Source organism: Mustelus asterias, chromosome 17, assembly GCF_964213995.1.
Source record: "Mustelus asterias chromosome 17, sMusAst1.hap1.1, whole genome shotgun sequence".
Taxonomy (NCBI): Eukaryota; Metazoa; Chordata; class Chondrichthyes; order Carcharhiniformes; family Triakidae; genus Mustelus; species Mustelus asterias.
Window position 1 is genome coordinate 74,148,983 of NC_135817.1, and position 27,610 is coordinate 74,176,592.

The 27,610-nt window shown below is 40.4% G+C and overlaps 1 protein-coding gene across 2 annotated transcripts in view; it reads right to left on the reverse strand.

Moving 5' to 3' along the window:
- Nucleotides 1–474: 474 nt before the first annotated feature.
- stxbp5l (syntaxin binding protein 5L) overlaps nucleotides 475–27,610 on the reverse strand; it is a 437,021-nt gene continuing 409,885 nt past the window's right edge. For both annotated transcript variants that reach the window (XM_078232988.1, XM_078232987.1), the window contains 6 exons: nucleotides 22,608–22,844; nucleotides 21,489–21,849; nucleotides 13,836–14,001; nucleotides 12,259–12,370; nucleotides 9,586–9,806; nucleotides 475–516 (listed from right to left, as the gene is read on the reverse strand). In XM_078232988.1, coding sequence (XP_078089114.1) covers nucleotides 475–516; nucleotides 9,586–9,806; nucleotides 12,259–12,370; nucleotides 13,836–14,001; nucleotides 21,489–21,849; nucleotides 22,608–22,844 — 1,139 coding nt within the window. The remainder of the gene's footprint in view (nucleotides 517–9,585; nucleotides 9,807–12,258; nucleotides 12,371–13,835; nucleotides 14,002–21,488; nucleotides 21,850–22,607; nucleotides 22,845–27,610) is intronic.

Sequence of the window (27,610 nt, forward strand, 5' to 3'; positions counted from 1 at the left end):
TTTTTAATATGCTGCCTAATGAATTCCATCCCCTTCCTTTCCACAATAACATGCTTTGTTTTTCATCATAAGGATGGTGTATTTTCATGCAAAGTTTTAAAATATGTCTAGTTTTCTAAAGGAGCATTATTATTTAAACCTGTACCAATTATTTCCAGGTTGTCTTTCCCCATTCTGAGAGTGAAAAAGCTTTACTTAAACAAAACATGTCCACTGTTGCAGTTCAGTAATCTGGAAACATAAGTTTCTAGGATAAAATCCTAGTAAAATGTTAGACTGAGATCTCATGGTAAGCCTTTAGCTTAAATGTTTGTGCAATCAGAAGGTCTTGATTTATTTTTCAAACCATTTTTGAGAATGGGGGTTTTGGAGGAGAAAAGCTGTTTCCTTTCCAGCGACCAATGGAAGGAGACAATGTCCATTTCCCTGAATGGCATTATTGAATTAATACATTGTTAAGAGCTCTTGAAGTCTTCAGAATTGATACCACTTCTTATCTCTGCATTTCAGCATCAACTGGAAAGGAGAAATAAAAAGTACAAGTGAGAGGCTATCAGAAACAACGCAATGACATAAACAGCCTCAGTAACACTGATTGCACATAAAAAAACTGGTTTCCAGTACAGAGATGTATAGATGACACCATAAATTGTAAATGTTCACTAATTTCAAACTATTAAGGATTCAGGTGGGATGAATTTAATTTGCACTTCTGTCTGGGTATGTTAAGTGGTACATACCTGAAGTTTACTCCACCTAACTTGAGCTGAATTAGCTTATTTCCTGGTTTCTGGTCAATACCATTTTCTTAACATATCCTGATGCAGAAGCACTCGTTGGCAGAGGCTTGTGCCTGGGGTCCAAAAGTATCAGCGAGAAGGCCTTTGCTCCAGAGGTCTCACCTTCTCACCCGGTGAAGAGAAATTAAACTTACTTTCAGACTCCCTCAAAAACTTTACATCCAGGTCCTTCTCAAATGCCCAAAACTGAGTGGGCTGGATTGGAGGAAAAACACCTATTACTGATACAACTTTACATTCATTGTGATACTATTTGCATCGGATTAGTATTATGTTAACTACTTACACCTGCTGCAGGTGTGCTGCATTCTCAGGGAAATTTGCAAAGTACTCAAGCAATGCAAAAGGTTGATTTTTAAGGATGTTCATCTAATTTTTCTCTGCTTTGGCCTAGGAAATAGGAGTTCTCCAAGTGTTAAAAAAGGACTATAATTCAAGGTAGGATCATTTATATTAGTTTAAAGTTGGTTTATTTATTACTCACAGGTAAGGCTTACACTAACATTGCAATGAAGTTACTGTGAAAATCTCCTAGTTGCCACACTCTGGCGCCAGTTTGGGTCAATGCACCTAACCAGCACGTCTTTCAGAGTATTAGTGATACTTTAAATTTAATCTGGGTTTTTTTTCATGCTGGCAGCAGCTGTTTGCATGCAGCATGCTTTTGATGGATAATGGCATTCACAATTCTAATTATACCATATGATATTGATAAAAAGGGTACTAATGTGATTTATTGCTTTCAAGACTACTCAGCATATGCTGTGTGCATAATTGGCACAAAGACCAGCCACCACATGCGGTTTAAAGATGTCTTTTCAAGTCAGGCCTATGATATCGTATAATCTCCACCCTGTTATCAAAGGGTGCTTAACTCCAACGATCTAATAATTACTTTTTTTGAGCTAGCATTACTGTGTCATCTACATTTTTTCATTCAAATTATTGGATAATTCACACTTTTGAGGAAAAAGACACTGAATTATGTGTGGACTGAAAATGCAGAATACGTATTCAGCAACATTTTACACGTGACAAACTGCTGTAATAATCTTTTGGAGATAGTTAGAAGCTGACACTATATATACTTAAGGAAAGGAAAGTCAAGTTCTGCTCTACATGTACTGCCTTTTATAGAAGAGAACAATATAATTACCAGAAATATCCTTGATGTTTTAGAAAGTTGTTTTAGATCAAGAAATTAACTTGGTCAGTACAATCAAATCTGAGTAATTCATTATATCCCTAACATAGAAAAATAAATAACACTGAGAGAAATGAATGCTTTGATGTTGTATAATCATTCTGTGCTATTCATATTGTTGCAAATACCTCGGTTCATGCTTCACGTTAAGATTTTAGAGGTAATATTTAGTTCTGGGAAGGTTATTATTGTGAAGGGAAGGTAACTTGGCGTTCCCAACCCTCCAGGATCAATTTCCAGGACAATGCTGTGTGCAATTCTGGGGAAAAATCACTGGGACATTAAAAGATTGGGTTTTACTAGGTATAAAAATATTGAAAATGGTGGGTTAGAAAGGCTCCATGGCTGATGGTGGAGCATCATTCAATTAATTAGGCAATGAATCTTCTTGCTTTCCAATTGGTATAGGAAGATAGTGGATCACAAGGACCGATTAATGGCTGAGGCATGAGGGTTAAGACTTATGATGAAGCCTCCTTGAATACATTTAATCACCCTAAAGTATCTAAAATGCTGGGAGTTAGAGGTTGCCAGAATACCTAAAATAAAGTGGCAGCTGAGAAGTTCCCCATGTTTGTTTAATAGAGGCAAAATATAAAATATTGAGTCATAAAGCAACAGGTGGAGAACTAGAGATTTGGGGCGGGATGTTCTGATTTTTCTACGGTGTCGCACCGGGTGTGAAAAATGTGAAGTAAGCCACCGGCTCCAAGGACGGCTTCCTCCACTGAATTTTTAGGCTCATTGTTTAAAAATAAGGTACAGGGTGGGTCCCACGACATCACGCTAATGGGGGGTGGGCTCAAGCAACGCAAAGGTTGGTGCGTCCTTTGAAAATAGGTATGCAGGTGCAGCATGTAATAGAAAATGTAATAGAATAGCATTTATTGCAAATAGACTGGAGTATAAAAGTAGAAAAGTGTTGTTGTAATTGTATAGGAGTTGGTGAGATCACATCTGGAGTATTGAGTCCAGTTTTGGTCTCCTTATTTAAGGAAGGATGTGATGACATTGGAGGCAGTTCAGAGGAGGTTCACCAGATTGATTCCGGGAATGTAAGGGTTAACGTATGAGGACAGTTTGGGCTTATAATTGCTGGTGTTTAGAAGGATCTGATCGAGGTATATAATATTTTAAAAGGGGTTAATAAAGTAAATGTAGACCAAATGTTTCCTCTTATGGGGCAATCTAGAACAAGAGGTCACAGGTAGATTTAAAACTGAGATGAGGAGGAATTACTTCTCGCAGAGGGTGGTGAACTTGTGGAACTCGCTGCCCCATAGCGCAGTGGAATCTGAATCGTTGGATGGTTTCAAGGTCATAGATATATCTCTAATAAAAAAGGAGATAAAGGGATATGGGGAACAGGTTGGGAGGTGGAATTGAGATAAGGAAGAGATCAGCCATTATCTGATTGAATGGTGGAGCAGGCTCGAAGGACTGAATTTGCCTACTTTTACTCCGAATTGCTATGTTCTTATCAGTTGAAATGCCTTGTGAGGGAGACAGATTTTTAAGGAAATGTTGTGACTCACATTGTTCATTAACATCTGGCTGGGTGGCCTAGAATCATGAGATCTGTCCTGGTTGCACCTGGAATTCAATTTGATTTTGATTTGATTTATTATTGTCATATGTATTAGCATATAGTGAAAGGTATTGTTTTTTGCGCGCTATACATAGAGAAAGAAATGAGAGAGTGCAGAATGTAGTGTTACAGTCATAGCTAGGGTGCAGAGAAAGATCAACTTAATGCAAGGTAGGTCCATTCAAAGTCTGATGGCAGCTGTTCTTAAGTCAGTTGGTACGTGAACTCAGACTTTTGGATCTTTTTCGCAATGGAAGAAGATCGAAGAGGGAATGCCCGAGGTGCGTGGGGTCCTTAATTATGCTGGCTACTTTGCCAGCGGGAAGTGTAGACAGAGTCAATGGATGGGAGGCTGGTTTGCGTGATGGATTGGGCTACATTCACAGTCTTTTGTAGCTTATTGCGGTCTTGGGCAGAGCAGGAGCCATACCAAGCTGTGATACAACTAGAAAGAATGCTTTCTATGGGTGCACCTGTAAAAATTGGAGAGTCGTAACTGATATGCCAAATTTCCTTAGTCTTCTGAGAAATGTGCAGTGTGGTTTGTTCAACCACAGTTTGCTTGTTAATTCTTATTTAACTCATGGCTGATCTGTCTGCGTTTTGAGTTCCACATTCCCAACTATCCCCAACAACCTTTGATTCCCTCGCCCAACAAGAACCTATTTAACGCTGCCTTAAAAATATTCCCACAACACCAGGTTATTTGGAATCACGAGCTTTTGGAGCACTGCTCCTTCACCAGGTGAGTGGCTCCACACACCTGTTAAAGGAGCAGCGCTCCAAAAGCTCGCGTTGTGATACTTCTAACTGTGCCCACCCGAGTCCAACGCCGGCATTTCCACATCTTAAAAATATTCAGTGACCCTACTTCCACCGTCTTCTGAGGCAGAGTTCCAAAGTCGCACAATCCTCAAAGAAAAAAATTCTCCTCACCTCTGTCCTATAAGGGTGATGCCTAATTTTAAAACAGTGCCCCCTAGTTCTGGATTCACACAACAACACCTCCTCCACAATCATCCTCAACACCGGTGCCCCACAAAGCTGTGACCTCGGCCTCTTCCTATACTCCTTATACACCTATGACTGTGTGGCCAAATTCCCCTCCAACTCGACTTTCAAGTTTGCTGATGACACCCATAGTAGTGGGTCGGATCTCAAACAATGACGAGACAGAGTACAGAAAAGAGATAGGGAATCTGGTGAACCGATGTGACAACAATAATCTCTTCCTCAAAATCAACAAAATGAAGGAGGTAGACATCGACTTCAGGAAGTGTAGTGGAAGACATGCCCCTGTCTACATCAACAGGGCGAAGTAGAAATGGCTGAGAGCTTCAAGTTTTTAGGTGTTCAGATCACTAACAATCTGTCCTGGTCCCTCCATGCTGACACTATAGTTAAGAAAGCCCACCAACGCCTCTACTTTCTCAGAAGACTAAGGAAATTTGGCATGTCTGCTAATATTCTCACCAGCTTTTACCGATGCACCATAGAAAGCATTCTTTCTGGTTGTATCACAGCTTGATATGGCTCCTGCTCTGCCCAAGACCACAAGAAACTACAAAGTGTTGTGAACGAAGCCCAGTCCATCACTCAAACCAGCATCACACCTATTGACACTTCCCGCTGCCTCGAAAAAGCAGCCAGCATAATTAAGGACTCCATGCACCCCAGTCATACTCTGAGGACACGTACCAACTGACTCAAGAACAGCTTCTTCCCTGCTGCCATCAGACTTCCGAATGGACCTACCTCACACTAAGTTGATCGATTTCTACACCCTTGCTGTGACTGTAACACTACATTCTGCACACTCTCCTTTCCTTCTCTATGTGTGGTATGTTTTGTCTGTATAGCATGCAAGAAACAATACTTTTCACTGCATACTGATACATGTGACAATAATAAATCAAATCAAATCACATCACAAGAGGAAACATCCTTTCCATGTCCACCTTGTCAATACCATTCAAGATCTTGCATTCTTCAATCCAGTCACCCCTCACCCCTCTTCTAAACTCTAGTGGAAACAAGCCCAGCCTGCCCCATATCCTCATAAGGCAGCCTGCTCATTCCAGGTATCAATCTAGTAAACATCCTCTCAACTGCCTCCAATGCATTTACACCCTTCCTTAAATAAGGAGACCAAAACTGCATACAATATTGGAGATGCAGTCTCACCAAAAGCCTGATTAACTGAAGTATAACATCCTGACTTTTATATTCAATTCCTCCTCGAATAAAGGATAACATTCCATTAGCCGTCTTGATTATATCCTGCACTTGCATACTATTTGTGACTCATATATGTAAGCACATAGATCCCTCCGCACCTCAGAATTCTGCAGTCGTTCTCCATTTAAATAATGCTCTGCTGTTTATTCTTCATGCCAAAGTGAACAACTTCACATTTCCCCACATTGCACTCCATCCGCCAGATTTTTGCCCACTTACTCAACCCATCTATATCCATCTGCAAACTCTTTGGGAGCAATCTTACCAGCTCGTCACGCCAGTCAATTAGCATGGTGAGCTAGTAAGATCACGAGAGAGGCATGAAACCAGGTTCATGCCCAGTTTCTCACCTTTTGTGATCTTACCAGCGCTGCTAAGCCGGTGAAATCATCCTCGCACTTGGGAAGAGCACGAGGCTAACATTTAAATTTTTATTTAGATAGTATTAGTGAGATTGGGATGGAATCATCCGGCCTCGCCAGTGAAGGTCCTCACCAGAGAGGATCAAGTATGGTCCCGAGTAATGGGGACCAGGTGTGATGGCCTCACTGGTGGGACTGGAGGCCATTGTGCTCCCCGGGTGGTCGGGGGGAGGGAGATGTCTGGGGGGGTGGAGTGGTGATATCCGGGGGTGGAGGTGGTGACAAATCTCTGTGTGCTATGAACCTTTGCAGAATTTAGGGAATTTTGAAAAATTAACACCAATGCATCTACTGCCTCTTTAGTCATGTCTTTTTAGGCCCTAGGGTGAAGTCCATCTGGACCCAGAGACTTGTTAGCCCACCACAGCTTCATCAGTTTGCTGAGTACTGCTGATTGTAATTTCACCAAGTTCTCTCCTCCACCTCCCAATTTATAACTATTACTGGAATGTATCCTCTATAGTGAAGACAAAAGCAGATGTTTACTTCATCCACCATTTCCTTATTATCTTCTATTATTAGCTCCACCATCTGGAGAACCAACATTCACTTCAATTACTCTTTTCCTGTTTAAATACCTATAGAAACTCTTGTTATCCTTTTACATTACCAGCTAGCTTCCTCTCACAGTCTAATTTATTTCTCCTGATTAAGTTTTCAGTCATTCTCTGCTGTTCTTTACATTCTGACCGATCATCTGACCTGCCACTCATCTTACAAGTCACTTGGACTATATTTGCATAATTCTAAAGTCTATTACAGTGCAGCACACATAGTTCGTAAGAGGTTCCATACTTTAGTGGGATCAATGGTGGGACAAATGCATAGATACAAATCCCCATTCCTCTGATTTTATTGACCCAAATTTTGCAGTACAAATAATGGCAAGGCTTGCCCAAGTAAACCTGACAGCGATTTCTGGTGTCGACACATACACAATTAAATCCACAAAGCCTAAAGCTGCGATCAGTGATACCCTGCTCCCTTAAAAGCTGTACAGTTGCAGTTTTAAAGAGCACAACGACATGATATGAACTTAGGTTAATTCTGCCTCTAAAATGGCTGCAAAATTTAGGGCTTGTCAGGAGTAACTGAGTCTTTAATCACATATTAGCTGATAATTATTATTGAACAATACATCTGCATTGGAAAAAGATAATTTTACAAATGTGAACTCTCATCCCCTTAGAAGGAAACTAATGTTGCAGATGTTTTGAAGCAAAAAAAATAAAATTCTGTTTTTAAATAGTTTTTCTATTTTTCATGTCCTACCATTAGTCCCATGTGTAAGTCTCAATCTTTATTTTTGCTTCTTGTACAATGATTTAAACATTTTTCACATTTGCTGTTTTTACTTCCTGGGTTTCTGCCTGTGTGTCTGTGAGGATTAATCAATCTGATTGGTTGAACAGACTATTTGCTGATTTCCCTGCTCACAGCTGTGCTGAATTCAAATAGATGCCAGATTACTAGAAATCTCCACTGACAAGCCTGTTGTGAGGTGATTAATGAAAGATGTTCCTTTGCCGCGAACAGCAAAATCCAGACAACTGGGTTTCTGAGGCAGAAAAGCTCAGTTTATGAATGAGTCCCTGTCACTAATTTATCTGCCTTCATTGGATGATATTAAGTTCATAGTCCAACATAATAGAGAATGCTGCCACTTGTTTTCATTATAGGGGAAAATGCTAACATCTCATGGCATCTGCTGGCTTTCTCATTAAATGGTTGAGAACTTCAAGCTGGAGTAGAATGTGTCATAGTGAGAATTATAAAGTGGCAAGTGAGTTTATAGTGTTGGTTATAAGTCCATGAACAGATTATAACTATTTGTTTTTCATTTATTTTTAGATAATTCTTTCAGCAATTCATTCACAAAGATGTTTTCTTTTAAAGATTACAAGTTTTTGAAAGGTGAATAATACATTTTTTGTCAGGATATTTTCTTCCCTGTTCCTTTTTTTTGAGACTCCTCATACCACATGCCATTCTCTCATTGTTCATAACCAAGCTTCTGCCAATGAGATTCTGAAACCAGCAAGTGGGAATTATGATTATAGCAAGGAATAATTTTCTCTTATTGTTCTGGCATAATGGGGGATCTAACACATTGTTCAGGTTTAACTGTGGCTGGCTGGGTTTCCCAGGCATCTACAGCGCGACAAAGCTCAGAAAGGCAGCAAATGTCTCCACGGTACTCCTTGTAGGTCAGGAAGAGCAGCATTGCTTGTTCTAGACCCCCCAAATTTCTGCATTATCAGAAATCTCCCATCCAAATGCCCCCCCACTGGATTGGCGATCAGACCTTCTCATCCTGCCACCACACTCAACGCAAGCCAAGCCAGTCAATCAGGCTGACTTCCCAGCAGTGGGGTTTGTCAGGAAAACAGAGACTTTGAGTTTCTCACGTGCATTCGAGCTCCCCACTTCAGCAAGTAAAAAACTCCCCTCCAGTAAATCAACTTGGAGAATAGCTTTGACAAAGGGTCATCTGGACTCGAAACGTCAGCTCTTTTCTCTCCTTACAGATGCTGCCAGACCTGCTGAGATTTTCCAGCATTTTCTCTTTTGGTTATTTATTATGGAGAATAGCTTAATGTGTGAAAGATTACGCCATAAACTTGTGTCCTAGCTTTCCAACAGTTGTTACATGTATAACATTTGAGAAACAGAATAAAGTATAGCCATAGCGTGGGATAATTGGTTATGTTAAATGCTACATGGGGAAATTTTCTGTAGTTTAGAGAATAAGTTGGTTAAAAAATAGCATTTAATCAATGTTCATAGAAACCCTACAGTACAGAAAGAGGCCATTCGGCCCATCGAGTCGGCACCGATCACAATCCCACCCAGGCCCTACCCCCATATCCCTACATATTTACCCACTAATCCCTCTCACCTACACATCTCAGGACACTAAGGGCAATTTTAGCATGGCCAATCAACCCAACCCGCACATCTTTGGACTGTGGGAGGAAACCGGAGCACCTGGAGGAAACCCACGCAGACACGAGGAGAACGTGCAAACTCCACACAGTGACCCAAGCTGGGAATTGAACCCAGGTCCCTGGAGCTGTGAAGCAGCAGTGCTAACCACTGTGCTACCGTGTCGCCCATTTTCTCTTTAGTTCCTTTCAGTTTGTTACAGTAAAATTCTTAAAACTTGAAATCTGGTGTGTGACCCCTTTCCAGTCAGTCCCTGGAAATTCACATATCTTTCCAACAGTTATTGCTCAATGAGCATCGTAACACAATGCCCAGGCAAATTGCCTTTTACTTTACACCCAGTTACTGCAAAGATAAAAATTATTTAAACAAGCATATGCCTTTTACCTCATGTGCATGTTTAGAGAATGTCTCTGCACTCGCCATCATGGCTGCAGTTCGGTCTTCCAGTTCGCCTAGTCTCTGCCCACGTTCATCCAAAGCAATTCGAGCACGAGCTAGGTCACCCACAACTCCAGATGCTGCACCCTTAACTCCCTCAAGTCCACCAGGTCCAGGGATGTGCTGGGCAAGAGTCCGAGATGCCTTGCCTGCTGAAGCCTCACCAACTTAAAAGAAGAAAAAATAAGAAAATCATAATTATAATTCACTGTTGTATTTTTAATATTCCAGAAAAGAAACAATTTATGTTGTAAGTAAAATAATTAATTTACATTTCTGTTTGAGGATATCCACAATCATGCCACATTGTCATAAAGATGGGCTGTGGGTGTAGAAAGCTATTTTGTTTCTGTTATCTAGGTGTTTGCTGAGAAAATAGGCAATTGCAGTTTTAATTTGCTATAGACTCCAACTCATTGGAGCTGGGAAAGCCAAAGGAAATAACTGTTAGTCAGATCTGCATCTTAAGCGGAGAAAATGCTAAATTCTTTGTTCGCTGCACGAATGTGGGTGAGGCTCGAGCTCAGTTGGAATTCATGAAGGGGAAAGAAGCTGGAAGATTTGCCTAGCTCAAAGCTAGAGGAAGATATCTACAGGATCCTCACAAAGCCTTGAGGCGAAAGGCAGTTTACAGTTAGCATGGAAGCAGTAAGCTTGATTAGTCAGCTTGAAACAGGCATGGAGAAAGCATCTGCCAGGAGCTAGGAACAAACTGTGGGACCAGCAGCTGTACAAAAGTTGAGAGAGCATACAGGTTCATTAGGAACCAGGAGTGTTCCTAACATTTAAATTCCTAGTGAAGTTTAAGTTTGAACTGACAAGTCCACAGTCATGGAGTTTTGAAGAGAATTGCTGGAACATGGAGGAGAATGAGAGTTAATTCAGAGGGTTGTGGATTGGTCCCTAAAGTGGCGAATCAACCATAAAAATTTATATATCAAGGAATTCTTGGGGTTGGGGGGGGATGATGGGAGTAAAAGTAGAACTGAGTTCATAGCATAAATAATTATAAACTATGGTACTAAGTGTTTGCTTCATTTAATACTTTTATATACAATAAAGTTTTTTTCATAAATGTGAATCTTGTGCTGTATTTCTTTCAGTTAATTACAAGATGTTCTGATTTCTTTTTAAATACTAAATGTCTCGAATAGGAACATAATATCACCACCTTCAGAGGTTAATTAAACATTGCGGCAAACGTGTTTAGTTTAGCCTATTTATTAGCGTCACAAGTAGGCTTACATTAACACTGCAATGAAGTTACAGTGAAAATCCCCTAGTTGCCACACTCCGGCGCCTGTTTGGGTACACTGAGGGAGAATTTAGCATGGCCAATGTACCTAACCAGCATGTCTTTGGACTGTGGGAGGAAACTGGAGCACCTGGAGCAAACCCATGCAAACATGGGGAAAACATGCAGACTTCGCACAGTCACACAAGCTGGGAATCAAACCTGGCTTCCTGGGGCTGTGATGCAGCAGTGCTAACCACTGTGCCAGCTTGCCACCCATGGCCTTGCCAGTGATGATCATATTCCATGAAAAATTTTTTAAAAAATCTAATAATTAGATTAGATTAGATCTGCAGTCTGTTAGATGGATGATAAAAATACAAGAAATGGGAGGAGAAGCAGCTCATATGGTGCGTTACCTCTGCTCTGCCAGTCAGCATGATCATGGCTAATCTTGGGCTTCACCACCACTTTCTTGCCTGCTCCCCATATTCCTTGATTCTCCAAGAAACTAAAAATCTGTCTATCTCAACCTTAAATATATTCAATGATGGCATATCCACAATCTTCTGCAGGTAGAGAATTCCAAAGATTAAAAACCCTTTGAATGAAAGATATTCTCCTCATTTCAGTCCTAAATGATTGGCCCTTATCCTGAACTGTCTTGTTCTAAATTCCCCAGCCAAAGGAAACAACATCTCAGTATCTGCCATGTTAAGCCCCTAATTAAGCTTTAATGTTTCAATTAGAGCACATCTTATTACTCTAAACCCTATTTACTTATCCTCGCATCATTGGACACCCACTCATCCCAGGAACAAATCTACTGAACCTTTGCTGTACTGTCCCCAATGCAAGTATATCCTTCCTTAAATACGAGACGTAAATTACAGGCAGTATTCCAGACGTGGTCTCACAAAAGCCTTGTAGAATTGCAGCAAAACTCATTCTTTTACTCAAATGTCCTTGCAATAAAAGCCAACATGCCATTTGCTTTCCTAATTGCTAGCTGTACCTACATGCTAACGTTTTGTGCTCCTCAGCATGTGAATGGGCATTGGAACATATAGCATTCTCTTACTACACAGCAGTATATTATTTTAAAAAACCATATAACACTTTTAAAAATATATTATTTCTCCTTTTGTTGGCACGCTTCAGAAGAAGGGAGAAGATGAATTGATAAAAAAAGGTTAAGAAAATATCATAATAATATAAAACATAAATTTGAAGATGTCTTTTCATAATTTTATTTATCACTTTGAATATTTTAATATTGAGGAATCTACTTGTGCTTGACCAAAACTGTGTAAAGGAATATCTGAAGTATGATAATTGTGAAACACAAATGATGACAAGTTACAGTGATCTTCTCATTAACTTACATAACTCTTCTCTATCAAAGGTTTGTCCACTTCCTCCAAACAGCCCCTTTAAGAAGCCTCTGTTCTGGGCTTCTGGGGTTTCAATAGGAATAAACAAATCTCCAAGCATTTCCTGAAAAAGTAAATGTATAGAGAGTCAATAACTTCAAGACTCGTGGACAAGAAGGCAGCTGAGTATCAAATATTTTAGCAGCAATGCAACAATTGAATCAGTTTAATGAAACTAACGCAATTAATAAGGAGTGAGTTGACTATAATTGGTATTGTGGACTCCCGTAGCAGGACAGGAAGCAGCGATGTAATTAAACCTAACTGGAATTACCAGTGTCCTTCAGCATCTGCTTAAGGTATCATGAACTCAGTTTTTCCTGCTCAATTCAGGCAGTAGCCAAATGGCTCACAACATTTAGACCAATATAAATGTAGCCTTAGACAAGCCAATTTCAATGACAAAAGCAATAATGCATCATGATAAGTCAAATCATAAGCTACAATTAGTAGTTATCATTCTCAATTAATAATATTCGGAAAGCAGATAAAGTTCTGTGCACTGGAAGTGCTGCAATGCACAGTAGGTACCAACTGGCAGCATGGAGCTGGACTACACCATCTTAGCTGGTGTAGTCCACGCAAACAACTGCAATTGATAGCTGGGTCAATGTCAGAAACAGCAATTTGATCTTTAATTCTCTACTGAAAACTTGCATTTTTTTCATAGGGCAGTCAAAAAAAGTCATATGAGAAATGTTTTGTTAACTTTAATGTTAATTCATAAATTATTTTATGATGCAATTTGCAAACTTATCATTTGGTATGTCTTTCAGTTCTTCAAGTTGGTTGAGAATCAAATTTGATTTGTTGTCACATGTATTAGCATACAGTGAAAAGTATTGTTTCTTGCACGCTATACAGACAAAGCATACCGTTCATAGAGAAGGAAAGGAGAGAGTGCAGAATGTAGTGTTACAGTCATAGCTAGGGTGTAGAGAAAGATCAACTTAATGCGAGGCAGGTCCATTCAAAAGTCTGATGACAGTGGGGAAGAAGCTGTTCTTGAGTCAGTTGGTACGTGACCTCAGACTTTTGCATCTTTTTCCTGACGGAAGAAGGTGGAAGAGAGAATGTCCAGGATGCGTGGGATCCTTAATTATGCTGGCTGCTTTGCCGAGGCAGTGGGAAGTGTAGACAGAGTCAATGGATGGGAGGCTGGTTTATCATGCTGATTTATCAAAGCTATGATCAGACAGATCAATTCAAGTGAAAGGTATTTTATTGATGCTTATTTGAAGGTGATTAAGACTATGCACTAAATTGTTTGATTTCAGTTAAAATAAAAGTTCTTACTACCTACTACATTATCTATTATGTCCTGGAAATGTTCAAAATTCAGTACAAACAGCAAACTAAAGAAAATGTTTCACCAAGTGGTGCTGTGCTTTCAATTTTTCCTTATTTTCAAAATGAAAACACCGTAAATTATTCTTGCTTGTATACTTCATAAATTGTCGGACACTCATGAAAGACTCATTTAAATTCACCATCTCTGATGAGAACTCCAAATGGAACAGCAGCCCTACCTGAAGGTTTTCACACATCTCTTGGCTGTAAGTAATTCGCTGGATTTCTGTGGGAGAGCTTAGGTACAGAGCTTTCCCACCGTTTGTAAAACAGAAAGTCCGTGCTATTCTCATATCAGTTAAAGGCAAGTAGTTTACATCCAACAATGGGCGAAGACTTGGCACGCTATGGTTGAAAGAGTGTAAACAATGCTGAGAATATTTGTTTCAGTTTAAAACACCAAAGAACAACTTTATTTTGTAGGGGATGACAAGCAATAAAGAATAAGGTTTTGCTGAATAAAGTGACATGTTGTTGCAGCTTTTTATCTTGAACTCATCAGGACAGAAGCAAGATTCAAAGGGAGTCAAATTTCAAAGGGAACAAAACTTTACACTGGATAAAAGGCGTGCTGATTGGTTAGCAAGTTGGTCTGATTGGTCAAGATGTTGCCACGATGAATGCACCACGGGACTATTGTCTCCTATGCTTTTGTTTATTCAGAAGAGGTGCAATGTCTGGAGATATTCCCCTTGTCTGCAGATGACAGGTAGCAATGTAGCAAGGACCTGTCGGCTGCAGGCAAAAGGAACATGTCAAAATATTGCACCTTTCTTGAATAAACAAAAGCATGGAGGAGAATAGCTCCCTAGTGCAATCAACGTGGCAACATCTCAATCAATCAGAGCCGACTTGCCAACCACAGGGGATTTTCACATTAACTTCATTGCAGTGTTAATGTAAACCTACTTGCGACTAATAAATAAACTTGAATTTAGTACCTCTTTTCTCATCCAGTATAAATTGTTGTTCTCTTTTAAATTTGGCAGTCTTGCTTTTATCGTGTTGACTGCAAGACAAAAAGCTTTGACAGCATGGCTCTTTTTCAGCAATACTCAAATTCTGTTCTACCAGCGACAATGAGTTTTTAATTTGCTTTTGATGAACACAATATAATGTACTGGCTATGCTACCCAGTCTCACAAATGCTTCATTCATTCATAATATCTTCCATGAAACTTTATAATGGCCATTCACCAGTTACATTTATTTTGTTATTAAATCATCTCGCATTAATAATTAGAATAAAAACATGAAAACTAATGGCATATCGTTACCAAGAAAGGTAAAGCACTCAAAGAGAGAACAACAAAAATATTTTTTAATGGGGGAAACTAGTGATGGTAATGAAAGTTTTAGTGAAGAATTAGATGTCCATAGAATCCCTATAGTGCAGAAGGAAGCCATTCAGCCCATCAAATCTGCACCGACCACAATCCCAAACCCCACATATTTATTACCCTGTTGTTCCCCCTGACAATATGGGGCAATTTACCATGGTCAATCAACCTAACCCACACATCTTTAGACTGTGCAAGGAAACCGGAGCACCTGGAGGAAACACACGCAGACACGAGGAGAATGTGCAAGCTCCACACAGACAGTCACCCGAGGCTGGAATTGAACCAGGGTCCCTGGCGCTGTGGGGCAGCAGTGCTAACCACTGTGCCACCATGCTGCCCTGATGGCATTTCTAAATGTCAATGGCATTTAGACACAAGCGGTTCAGTGAATGATGTATTTAAAGACTAAATCAGAGGCAAAGCAATTTCTACCAGATACAATTTCTTTTAGCTTAGCTCCAGATTTAGTAAGAAGTTGTAACTTAAGAACAACACTCTAATTTGTCATTCATGACATTAAACGGGTGGGGGGTAAGCTGTGAGGAGGATGCAGAGATCCTTCAGTATGATTTGGACCAGTTGAGTGAGCGGGCAAATGAATGGCAGATGTAGTATAATTTGAATAAATGTGAGGTTATCCACTTCGGTAGCTAAACAGGAAGGCAGATTACTATCTGAATGGCCATAGATTAGGAGAGGGGAATGTGCAGTGTGACCTGGGTGTCATAGAATCATAGAATCATAGAAACCCTACAGTGCAGAAGGAGGCCATTCGGCCCATCGAGTCTGCACCGACCACAATCCCACCCATGCCCTACCCCTACATATTTTACCTGCTAATCCCTCTAACCTACGCATCTCAGGACTCTAAGGGGCAATTTCTAACCTGGCCAATCAACCTAACCCGCACATCTTTGGACTGTGGGAGGAAACCGGAGCACCCGGAGGAAACCCACGCAGACACGAGGAGAATGTGCAAACTCCACACAGACAGTGACCCGAGCCGGGAATCGAACCCAGGACCCTGGAGCTGTGAAGCAGCAGTGCTAACCACTGTGCTACCGTGCCGCCACCTCGTGTCCTCGTACACCAGTCACTGAAGGTAAGCATGTAGGTGCAGTAGGCAGTAAAAAAAGGCAAATGGTATGTTGGCCTTCATTACAAGGGGATTCAAGTACAGGTTGGCTGTAGAGATTCGCATTCTAATCAGTATTCTGTAACTTGATTTTGTGTCTCTGTATGCCCTGTTTGAGAGCAGATATCCACTCCATCTGACGAAGGAGCAGCGCTCCAAAAGCTAATGGCATTTGCTACCAAATAAACCTGTTGGACTTTAACCTGGTGTTGTTAAAACGCTTACTGTATTCAAGTACAGGAGCAGGGATGTCTTGCTGCAATTATACAGTGCCTTGAGTGAGGTCAACCTGTGCGCAGTTTTGGTCTCCTTATCTGAAGAAGGGCGTTCTTGCTCTAGGAGTGCAGGGAAGGTTTACCACTGATTCCTGGAATGGCAGGACTGATGTATGAGGAGAAATTGATTCAGTGAGGATTGTATTCGCTGAAGCTCAGAAGAATGAGGGAGGGGTTCTAACAGGACTAGACAGGGTAAATGCAGGAAGAATGGTCCCGATGCTGGGGGTGTCCAGAACCAGGGGTCACAGTCTGAGGATACAGGACCGTTTAGGGCAGAGATGAGGAGAAATTTAGAGACTGGTCAGCCTGTGCAATTTGCTACCACAGAAAGTAGTTGAGGCCAAAACACAATGTTTTCAATAACTAGTTAGAATAGCACCTGAAGCAAAGGGGATCAAAGGAATGGGGGGAAGGCGGGATCAGGCTGTTGAGCTAGATGATCAGCCATGATCATAATGAATGGTGGAGCAGGCTCGAAGGGCCGAATGGACTCTTCCTGTTCCTATTTTCTGAGTAATATAAAGATTTGAATCATAGATGATCTTGTGAATCATGCTTGGAGCTTCAATTATTTTATTAATTCATTCATGGGATGTGGGTGTCGCTGACTAGGCCAGCATTTTTTGCCTACCCTACTTGCTGTTGAGAAGGTGGTGGGAGCTTTCTATTTGAATTGCTGCAGTCCATGAGGTGTAGGTAATCCACAATGCTGTTAGGGAGTTCCAGAATTGTGATCCAGCGACAACGAAGGAACAGCAATATAGTTCCAAGCCAGGATGGTGGGTGGCTTGCAGGTGGTAGTGTTCCCAAACATTTGTTGCCGTTGTTATCCTAGGTGGTAGAGGTTGTGGGTTTGGAAGATGCAATAGACGGAGCTTTTGTGAGTTGTTGCAATGTAGCTTGTAGATGGTACACAATGCTGCCACTGTGTGTTAGTGGTGGAGGGAGTGAATGTTTAAGCTGATAGATGGGATATCAATCATGTGGGCTGTTTTGTCTTGGATGGTGTCCAGCTTCTTGAATGTTCTGGGAGCTGCACTCATCCAGGCAAGAGGACAAAATTCCATTAAAATCCCGACTTCTGCTGCATACATGATGGACAGGGTATGGGGAGTCAGGTGGTGAGTTACTCGCCACAGAATTCCCAGCCTCTGACTTGCTCTTGTAGCCACAGTATCTTTATGGCTGATCCAGTTCACTATCTGGTCAATGCTGACCACCAACATATTGATATTGCGTGCAATGCCATTGAACTTCAAGAGGAAAATAGTTAAGATTCTCTCTTATGTTTGATAGTCATTGTCTGATACTTGTTTGGTACGAACATTACTTGCTACTTATCAGCCCAAGCCTGAATATTGTCCAGATCTTGCTACATTTGGACATGGACTGCTTCAGAATTTGAATCGTCGCAAATGTTTCTGAACATTGTGCAATCATCAGTGAACATCCCTATTTCTGATCTAATGATAGAGGAAGGTGATTGATGAAGCAGCTGAAGATGGTCGAGCATAGGACACTACCCTGAGGAACTCCAGCAGTGATGTCCTGGGACTGAGATGATTGATCACCAATAACCACAACCATCTTTCTTTGTGCTAGGTATGACTCGGACCAGCAGAGAGTCAGTCCAATTGCCATTGACTTCAGTTTTACAGGGGCTCCTTGATGCCACATTTGGTCAAATGCTGCCTTGCTGTCAGGAGCAGTCACTCTCACCTCTTGAGTTCAGCCCTTTTGCCTATATTTGAACCAAGGAGTAGAGTGGCTCTGGTGGAACCCAAACTGAGTGTTAATGAGCAGGTTATTGCTAAGTGCCACTTGATAGCACTGTTGATGAACCCTTCCCCCACTTTGCTGATGATCGAGAGTAAACTGATGGGACAGCAATTGGATGGGATGGGTTGGATTGGTTCTGCATTTTATGGACAGGACATAACTGAGCAAGTTTCCATGTTCCCAGATAGATACCAGTTTTGTAGCTGTATTGGAATAACTTGGCTAGGGCCACAGCCAATTTTTGAGCATAAGTCTTCAGTGCTATAGCTGGAATATAGAACATAGAACAGTACAGCACAGAACAGGCCCTTCGGCCCACGATGTTGTGCCGAGCTTTATCTGAAACCAAGCTCAAGCCATCCCACTCCCTATCATCCTGGTGTGCTCCATGTGCCTATCCAATAACCGCTTAAATGTTTCTAAAGTGTCTGACTCCACTATCACTGCAGACAGTCCATTCCACACCCCAACCACTCTCTGCGTAAAGAACCTACCTCTGATATCCTTCCTGTATCTCCCACCACGAACCCTATAGTTATGCCCCCTTGTAATAGCTCCATCCACCCGAGGAAATAGTCTTTGAACATTCACTCTATCTATCCCCTTCATCATTTTATAAACCTCTATTAAGTCTCCCCTCAGCCTCCTCCGCTCCAGAGAGAACAGCCCTAGCTCCCTCAACCTTTCCTCATAAGACCTACCCTCCAAACCAGGCAGCATCCTGGTAAATCTCCTCTGCACTCTTTCCAGCGCTTCCACATCCTTCTTATAGTGAGGTGACCAGAACTGCACACAATATTCCAAATGTGGTCTCACCAAGGTCCTGTACAGTTGCAGCATAACCCCACGGCTCTTAAACTCCAACCCCCTGTTAATAAAAGCTAACACACTATAGGCCTTCTTCACAGCTCTATCCACTTTAGAGATCTGTGGATATGAACCCCAAGATCTCTCTGTTCCTCCACAGTCTTCAGAACCCTACCTTTGACCCTGTAATCCACATTTAAATTAGTCCTACCAAAATGAATCACCTCACATTTATCAGGGTTAAACTCCATTTGCCATTTTTCAGCCCAGCTTTGCATCCTATCTATGTCTCTTTGCAGCCTACAACAGCCCTCCACCTCATCCACTACTCCACCAATCTTCGTCTCATCAGCAAATTTACTGATCCACCCTTCAGCCCCCTCCTCTAAGTCATTAATAAAAATCACAAAGAGCAGAGGACCAAGCACTGATCCCTGTGGCACTCCGCTAGCAACCTGCCTCCAGTCCGAAAATGTTCCATCCACCACCACCCTCTGTCTTTGATCAGATAGCCAGTTACCTATCCAATCGGCCAACTTTCCCTCTATCCCACACCTCCTTACTTTCATCATAAGCCGACCATGGGGGACCTTATCAAACGCCTTACTAAAATCCATGTATATGACATCAACTGCCCTACCTTCATCAACACACTTAGTTACCTCCTCAAAAAATTCAATCAAATTTGTGAGGCACAACTTGCCCTTCACGAATCCGTGCTGACTATCCCGGATTAATCCGCATCTTTCTAAATGGTCGTATATCCCATCCCTAAGGACCTTTTCCATCAATTTACCAACCACCGAAGTAAGACTAACTGGTCTATAATTACCAAGGTCATTTCTATTCCCTTTCTTAAACAGAGGAACAACATTCGCCACTCTCCAGTCCTCTGGCACCATCCCCGTGGACAGTGAGGACCCAAAGATCAAAGCCAAAGGCTCTGCAATCTCATCCCTTGCCTCCCAAAGAATCCTAGGATATATTTCATCAGGCCCAGGGGACTTATCGACCTTCAGTTTATTCAAAACCGCCAGTACATCCTCCCTCCGAACAACTATTTCCTCCAGCCTATTAGCCTGTAACATCTTCTCTTCCTCAAAAACATGGCCCCTCTCCTTGGTGAACACTGAAGAAAAGTATTCATTCATCACCTCGCCTATCTCTACTGAGATATGTCAGAGGCTGTGACCTTAGCAGTATTCAGTACCTTCAGCTGTTTCTTAATATCATGTAAAGTGAATCAAATTAGTTGAAGACTGACATATGTGATACTGAGGTCCACAGGAGGATGTCAATGTCTTGATAGATTGTTATCGTTTGTTAATGTCATTTACATTGGGGAAACAGGGGATGGGTACTTGAACACACATAAATAGGGGATAATTGGGACACTGGACTGCGGGATGCAGCAGGTAGTAATCAGAAGGAAGCATCCTTGCCCATGTTTGATCTGATACCATGAGATTTTATGGGGTCTGGAGTCAATGTTGAGGACTCCCTGGCAACTCTCTCCCAACTGTATACCACTTTGCTGCCAACTCTGGTGGATCAGTCCTGCCAGTATGACAAGATATACCCAAGAATGCTGCTGATAGTGCCTCGGACATCGTAAAGTATGATTCTCTGAGTATGACTTTGCCAAGCTGTTGCTTGACTGGCCTGTGGGTCAGCTCTCCCAATTTTGGCACATGACCCTAGATATTAGCAAGGAGGACTTTTCAGGGTTGACAGGGCTGAGCTTGTTATTATCCTTTCTGGTGCCTAGGTTGATGCAGATGGTCTATTTGATTTTTTTCCTTTTAGACTTTGCATTGGTTTGGCACAACTGAGTGGCTTGCTAGGCAATTACAGATGGTGTTTATGAGCCAACTACCTTGCTGTGGGTTTGGGGTCAGACTGGTAAGGATGGCAGATTGCCTTCCCGAAAGGAAATTAGTGAACTAGATGGGTTTTTATGTCGGCATTGGTTTCATGGTCACTATTACTGAAACTGGCTTTTAATTCCAGATTTATTGATGGGATTTAAATTCAAATATGTAGCAGTATAGAGTAGTAGTCCATGGAGTTGTGCAGGATCATGTGAGCTCCTCACAACGTTGGATTAGTGGTGTCAACCAAACTGCTATGGGGAAAAGCCAAGCAAAGATTAGGAGATGCTAGAACCAGGGATGGGCAAAAGCTTCGTAAAATAGATTAAGGAAGGAACTGAAGAGAGAGTGAAAGGTAAATTGCTATTTTCAAGCTCTGGCGTTAGACTCAGGGGAAAAAAAGGATGTTTGGAACCATGTTCCCCAATTTCCCAAACACATGATTTGTAGTTTTGGGAGTTTGGAAATGGAAAAGGGGAGAAAATACATAAAAATGTTGAAAAAAATTCTCATGAAAAAGCTTAAAAAATACAACTTTACAATACTAAATAGATGAAATGAAATTAAGAAATTATTGTAGGGAAACCAAGTGTAGTTATTTAGAGTATATGAAAATTACCTTAGTGTCATGATATGTCCATTAGCACAGAAGCAAGCCAGGCAGATGCTGTTGCACATAGTTACGACATCTGCACGTAACACAAAGGAAGTCTCTGTGATGTTGTGCACATACAGACAGCTTTGAGATGGAAGGGAATAAACTTTGGCCTGTTTCTCTGAGCATAGAACGACATACTGGTGATCTCCCATCTCCTGAGACGAAGATGGTGAAAATGTTACTAGTTTTCTTTTCCGCCCTTTATCATCTTTATCTTCACTGTTTGGATCTCTCCATACCTCATATGGAGGGTGTATTAAACAGCCCATAGAATCCAAGGAGGAAAATGTTAGTAGCGCTCCTTTCAACATTAACACTGTTCCTGAAAAAATCAAACAAACTATATGTAATGCCTATTAGCACCATCATTAGTGAAATTTAATACCAGAATTTGACCAATATGAAAATATTAACATTTACACCTGATCATACTTTGACAAAATGAACTGAAATAAGTGTTCTAATATTACATGCATATCAAATGGAATGTGCACAATGCCACATATTTTAATTTTGCTTGCAAAAAAGAATTCCAATTTGCCAAATTCAGTTACTCTCATTATAAGAAATTTATAATTGAAAGCATTATAATGTATATTTCTGATCCAAACATAGAATATTTCCAGTTGTAGCTTGAATCTTTCCAGAAAAAACTCCTTGTATGTAACCAAATCATAAATATACACGGAAATATTATGCTGCTTCAGTACTTGCGCTGCAATAGGCATCTGAGAATATTTCTGCATAGACTCTTATGTCCAGATTGGCAAAATTCTCACCAAGGAGACTGCTTTCTCTATGCTTATATTCAAGGGCTTACTGCCAGTTTCAGGGGAAGTTCTATTGGGATAGGGGAGGCTCTTGGGGCAGGTGGAAATGCAACCTACATACTTATATTAATACAACACGAGAGGCCAATGTGTCACTAAGTCCACTACGACTATGCTAAAAGTGCTACATAAATACAAGTTGTTTTTGTTGTTGTTGGATGTCAAGATCAAGAAATATATTTTGAACTTACCCAAGAAGGAATTAATAATGAGAAGCTACTTTGCAAGTTAAATACAAACAAAATCTTACCGCTGGGAGAGACCATGAGTGGTTCTGAATGCCTTTGTTCCTCTGGAGGTATGTTCAAGGAGATGACTAGCACCGTACCCAAACTGGTACCAACCCATAGGCATGGTGAAAGGGTAGAGTCCATCTTTCGGCTGAAGGACTCCATGAAGTACAGAGCAGTTATAGCTTCCTTTGATTCTTTGTCAATGCTGGAGACACTGGAACTTCGGGACCGGTTAAAAGAATTTTCTTTATTTTCTGCATGAAAGCAGTGAATAATAAAATCATCCAAGATCAAGGAACAATTAAAAGTGACAATTCTTCTCAGTATTAATGTTCTTCAGTTTTATATGCGTATGATTCCAGAATTTCTGATATGCTATAACTCCTGTTTCTGAATTGTTTGCTAGTTGTGTACTAGGATTAGTTACTACTAGATCTATAAAAACATAAGAAATAGGAGCAGGAGTAGGTCATTCAACCTTTTGAACTCGCACCACCATTAAGTAAGGTCATGGCTAGTGTGACTTATGGCCTTAACTTTCCTGTCTGTTCCTTATAAACCTAGACTCTGTTGTCAATCAAACATCTGTTTAACTTAGCCTTGAATATATTCAATGGCCCAACTTCTGATGCTTGCTGATGAAGAGAATGCCAAATGCTAATGATCCTCATGAGAAGAAATTCCTCCTCATTCAGTATTAAATGCTTATTTTTAAACTGTCCCCTAGTTCTAGATTCCCCCACCAGGGGAAACATCCTCTTGACGTCGACTTTGTCAAGTCTCCTCAGAATCATATGTTTCAATAAGTTCATCTCTCAATCTTCCAAATTCCAATGAATGTAGGCTCAACCTGCTCTACTTTGCCACACAAGACAAATCCCTCATTCCAAGAATTAGCCTACTGAACCTTCTCTGAACTGCTTCCAATGCAAGTATGCCCCTCCTTGAGTAAGGTGACCGAAACAGTACACAGTACTCTAGATGTGGTGTCACCAATGCCCTGTACACTATACCAATACTTCTCTACTTTTAAACTCCATTTCCCTTGCAATAAAGGCCAACAGCCTTTTTGCTTTCCTAACTGCTTGCTGTACCTGCATGTTGATTTTTTTGTCATTCATGTACAAGGATACCCTGATCCCTTCGCACTGCAGCATTTTACAGCCCTCTCCATTTAAATAGTATTCTGCTTCTCCATACTTCCTGCCAAAATGGGCGACCCCACTTTTTCCCACATTATACTCCATTTGCCAAATGTTTCCCCACTAATGTAATCTATTTATATTCACTTTCAGACCCTTTACATCCTCCACACAACTTGTTTTTCTACCCATCTTCGTTTCCTCAGCAAATGTGGCTACAGTAGTTTGTCCCTTCATCCAAATCATTAATATAGATCATAAATAGTTAAAGCCCTAGTATTGATCTTTCTGGCACTCCACTTGTTACAGTTTGCCATCCAGAAAATAACCCATTTATCCTGACTGTCTGTTTCCTGTTTGTTAGCCAGTCCTCTATGCATGCTAATATATCACCCCCAACACCATAAGCTCTTATCTTGTGTCAAGAAGCTTGAATAAATATTTAAGAATTGAATAAACATTGAAGCTTGGATAAAATAAAGTTTATAGAATTGGATAAAAGGGAATTGATAAGAGTATAGCTGTGTGGGGGGTCTTGATATGTGAATTAGCTTAGCAGCAGGGTAAACAGATATTTATATAAGTGAAGTGGGGAACAATAAAGTATAGAATAGTAAGTGTTAAAACTACAGAATAGATTAGTTCAAAGTGGGACAGAAGAATGCATGCCATACTAAAAACCTGATTTCTAATGCAAGTTGTTTAGAAACACTGAGATCAAAAGGGATCAAATGGCAGTATATTAGTAGCAGAGTTAGCTCTGTACTGCAGAGAAGCAGCTGATGAGCAGCTATGATCATAGTCATGCCCAGCTGAAAACAGAAGCACTCCCAAAAGCAGGATTCTATGCTAGAAGCTACTGCTTGTAAAACTCAGGAAGTCTATGCTGAATTAGAAGAAAGGTTTACCAAACTTAAAGACTTGGGTGTGGCAACTATTTTGCTGGATTTCGGTCATAGAGATAAACTGTATTGGATGATTTTTTTGGGACATTAGATATTTCTCAGAATTTAGGAATATAGATAGATGTGGAATGGGATTAATTCAAGGATACTGTTTGTGTGTGTAGCATTATTGTAGTCGAGCGTACTTTTTCTGTATTGTGGTCTTTCTCGTTGTGTGTTTTTACAAGTAATAAACATTCTTTTACTTGAATGATTACAAGACTTAACATTTCCTCACTGGTTCACATATCTTTCCTCGCATTATATCAAATTGAAAAATGATTAAGAGCCAATGTTCAAAGTTACCCTTCTGAGTTTTGAGATGCCCTTGCATATAACATCAATAGGGGTCTTAATAAACATTTTATGTGGCACTTTAACAAATGCCTTTTGGAAATCCAAATACACTAGATCTGCTGGTTCCCCTTATCCTCAAATAAGTCTAATAAATTTGTCAAACATGATATTCCTTTTACAAAACCATGTTGACTCTGCCTGATATTATTATTTTTCCATTTCCTTTAAAATGGATTTTAGCATTTCCAAATTGCCGATGTTAGGCTAACTGGCTTAGAGTTTCCTGCTTTCTATCTTCTTCCTTTCTTGAACAGAGGTGTTACATTTGCAGTTTCCCAGTTTCTGGGTCCTTGCTAGATACTCCAGAATTTTGGAAGATTACACCAATGTATTCACTTTCTCTGCAGCCATTTCTTTGAGACCCTAGGATGCAGGCCATCTGGAGCACGGAACTTGTCAAGCCTTAAATTCTATTAGCTTTCCCATTACATTTTCTCAGTGGTAGTGACTGTTTTAAGTTCTTCCTTCCCTTGATTTTCTACTATTTTTGGTATGTTTTGTGTGTCTTCCACTGTGAAGACAAATACAAAATACTTGTTGAAAGTCTCTGCTTGTTCCACATTTCCTGTTATTAATTGCTTAGTTTCACCCCCTAAGAAACCCATGCTCCCTTTAGCAACCTTTTTCATTTTTATAAACTTGTAGAAGATCTTACTGTGTGATATTTGATATTTCTTGCTAGTTTTTCTCATATTCCCTCTGTTTTCTTTAGTCATCCTTTGCTGGTTTCTAAAATGTTTCTAACCTTCTGGTCTACCACTAACGTTCACAGTAATGTATGCCTTTTTATTCCCAATTTGATATAGTCAGTCAAGGATAGCCCATCCTTCTTGGGGAGTATTTCTTCCTCAATGGAATATATATTTGTTGAGTGTTAACAAATATCTCCTTAAATCTCTACCACAGCTCTTTAGCACCTTTCCTCTCAACCTACTTAGCCAGTAACTTTAGTTTGTCTTCATACATGTTTGATTGCCTTTATCAATGTTTAAGATGCTAACGATGGACTGGCATTTCTCACTCTGAAACAGAATGAGAGATTCGGTCATGTTATGATCACACTTTCCTATAGGATTCATTACTGAGGTATTCACCAGCTGAGGCCTAATAATCATACTATTTTTGAATGGCGCAGTAAAACTAGTCACTATTCAATCGCTGCTATATACTATTTAGATATTTATAACATAAAATACAAATAATATTTTTATTGTAATTAACACTATCTGATTTTGAAATAAAAAAAGTATTTTCATGATTTGTTTGGAATAAGAACAGTAAAAACACCCCTGGGACAAATCCCCAGATTAAAACCTACACAGGCATTTCAAAGAGCAGTGCAGCTTACAACTGTGCTGACCACCAGGTAGAGACTTGATGTATATTAATGAGATGTTCAGAATTTGTGTTATCCTGCTGGAACATACCTACCCTGATTGTGTGGCATTATGGAAAAATCAAGAAACTGCTCACACCCCTTCTTCCAAGCAAAATTGCCACGAGGTATAACAGCAGCAAAATTAAAGGGGAATAGCGATAATAAATTGAATGCCCACATAGCTCAATTTTTAGAAGTGTGTTCTTTATGCGTTTCTTATCAAAACTTTGTGCTTGAAAAGAGAATCTTAAAATTACCTTTCATCTTGTTATAGCATTATACTATCTTGCTCATCAAATTTGCCAGATAATTGTGGAAAATATATTTACATCATCGTTGGTACTCTTGCATTATGAATGAATGCTGACTGATTTGGAAATCTGTGATCTGAACTTAGGCATTGTTTGTTTGTTGACAGGGATAAGTTTGGTCTCAGTTGAGAGCATTTTGATTTGGAATTTGGTTTGTAATAAGAGTTCCCAAACTTTGCTATCAGATAAAATTGCAGTCAAAGATTCCTATGCCATGAGAAAATCAGAGGCCATGCTGCTCCAAAACCACCCTTCTACACTTCTTCAGGATAAAACCATAGTCAATAGCTTAATTAATAAAGATGTGGGGTAATATTTCCTATCCTGCTATTTGGTAAATGCAGATAAATCCTGTTTTTACATTGTACCATTTTACTGCAAATGCCAGTTTTACGGAATGAAAGCGATTGGTTTGTAAACTGACAGTCATACATGCTGTGATGCTGGATGCTCCCCTCAAACACATGAAATCACTTGAACACACCCCTCCTTGTTGAATAATCAACATTTTTATTCGTCATGGCCTCTAGTCATTAATATCCTTGTGTATTTTACTATTTTCCTAAGGGTGAACTACACTGTAATAATTCAAGGTGACTCAACGTGGCAAACAACTAACTAAAGGATTTATTGATAAGAAGAACTATACACAACAAAGGGTTTAACAGCTCTATTAATACAGGTCTTCTTCTAACAACTTCCTGAGTCCAACTGAAGCCCTCCAGCCCCGGGAATACTCGCCCTTGCTCCCGATTGGCACATTCTCAATCTATTGGCTCCAGCCCGCTCACGAAGGCTGTGAAGGATCGTCCCTTAAAGGGACCCCGGTGCTGAACGACTCTTTTTAGGCTCTGCAGCACCCTCTGCTTCACCTAATTCTGCAAGCCT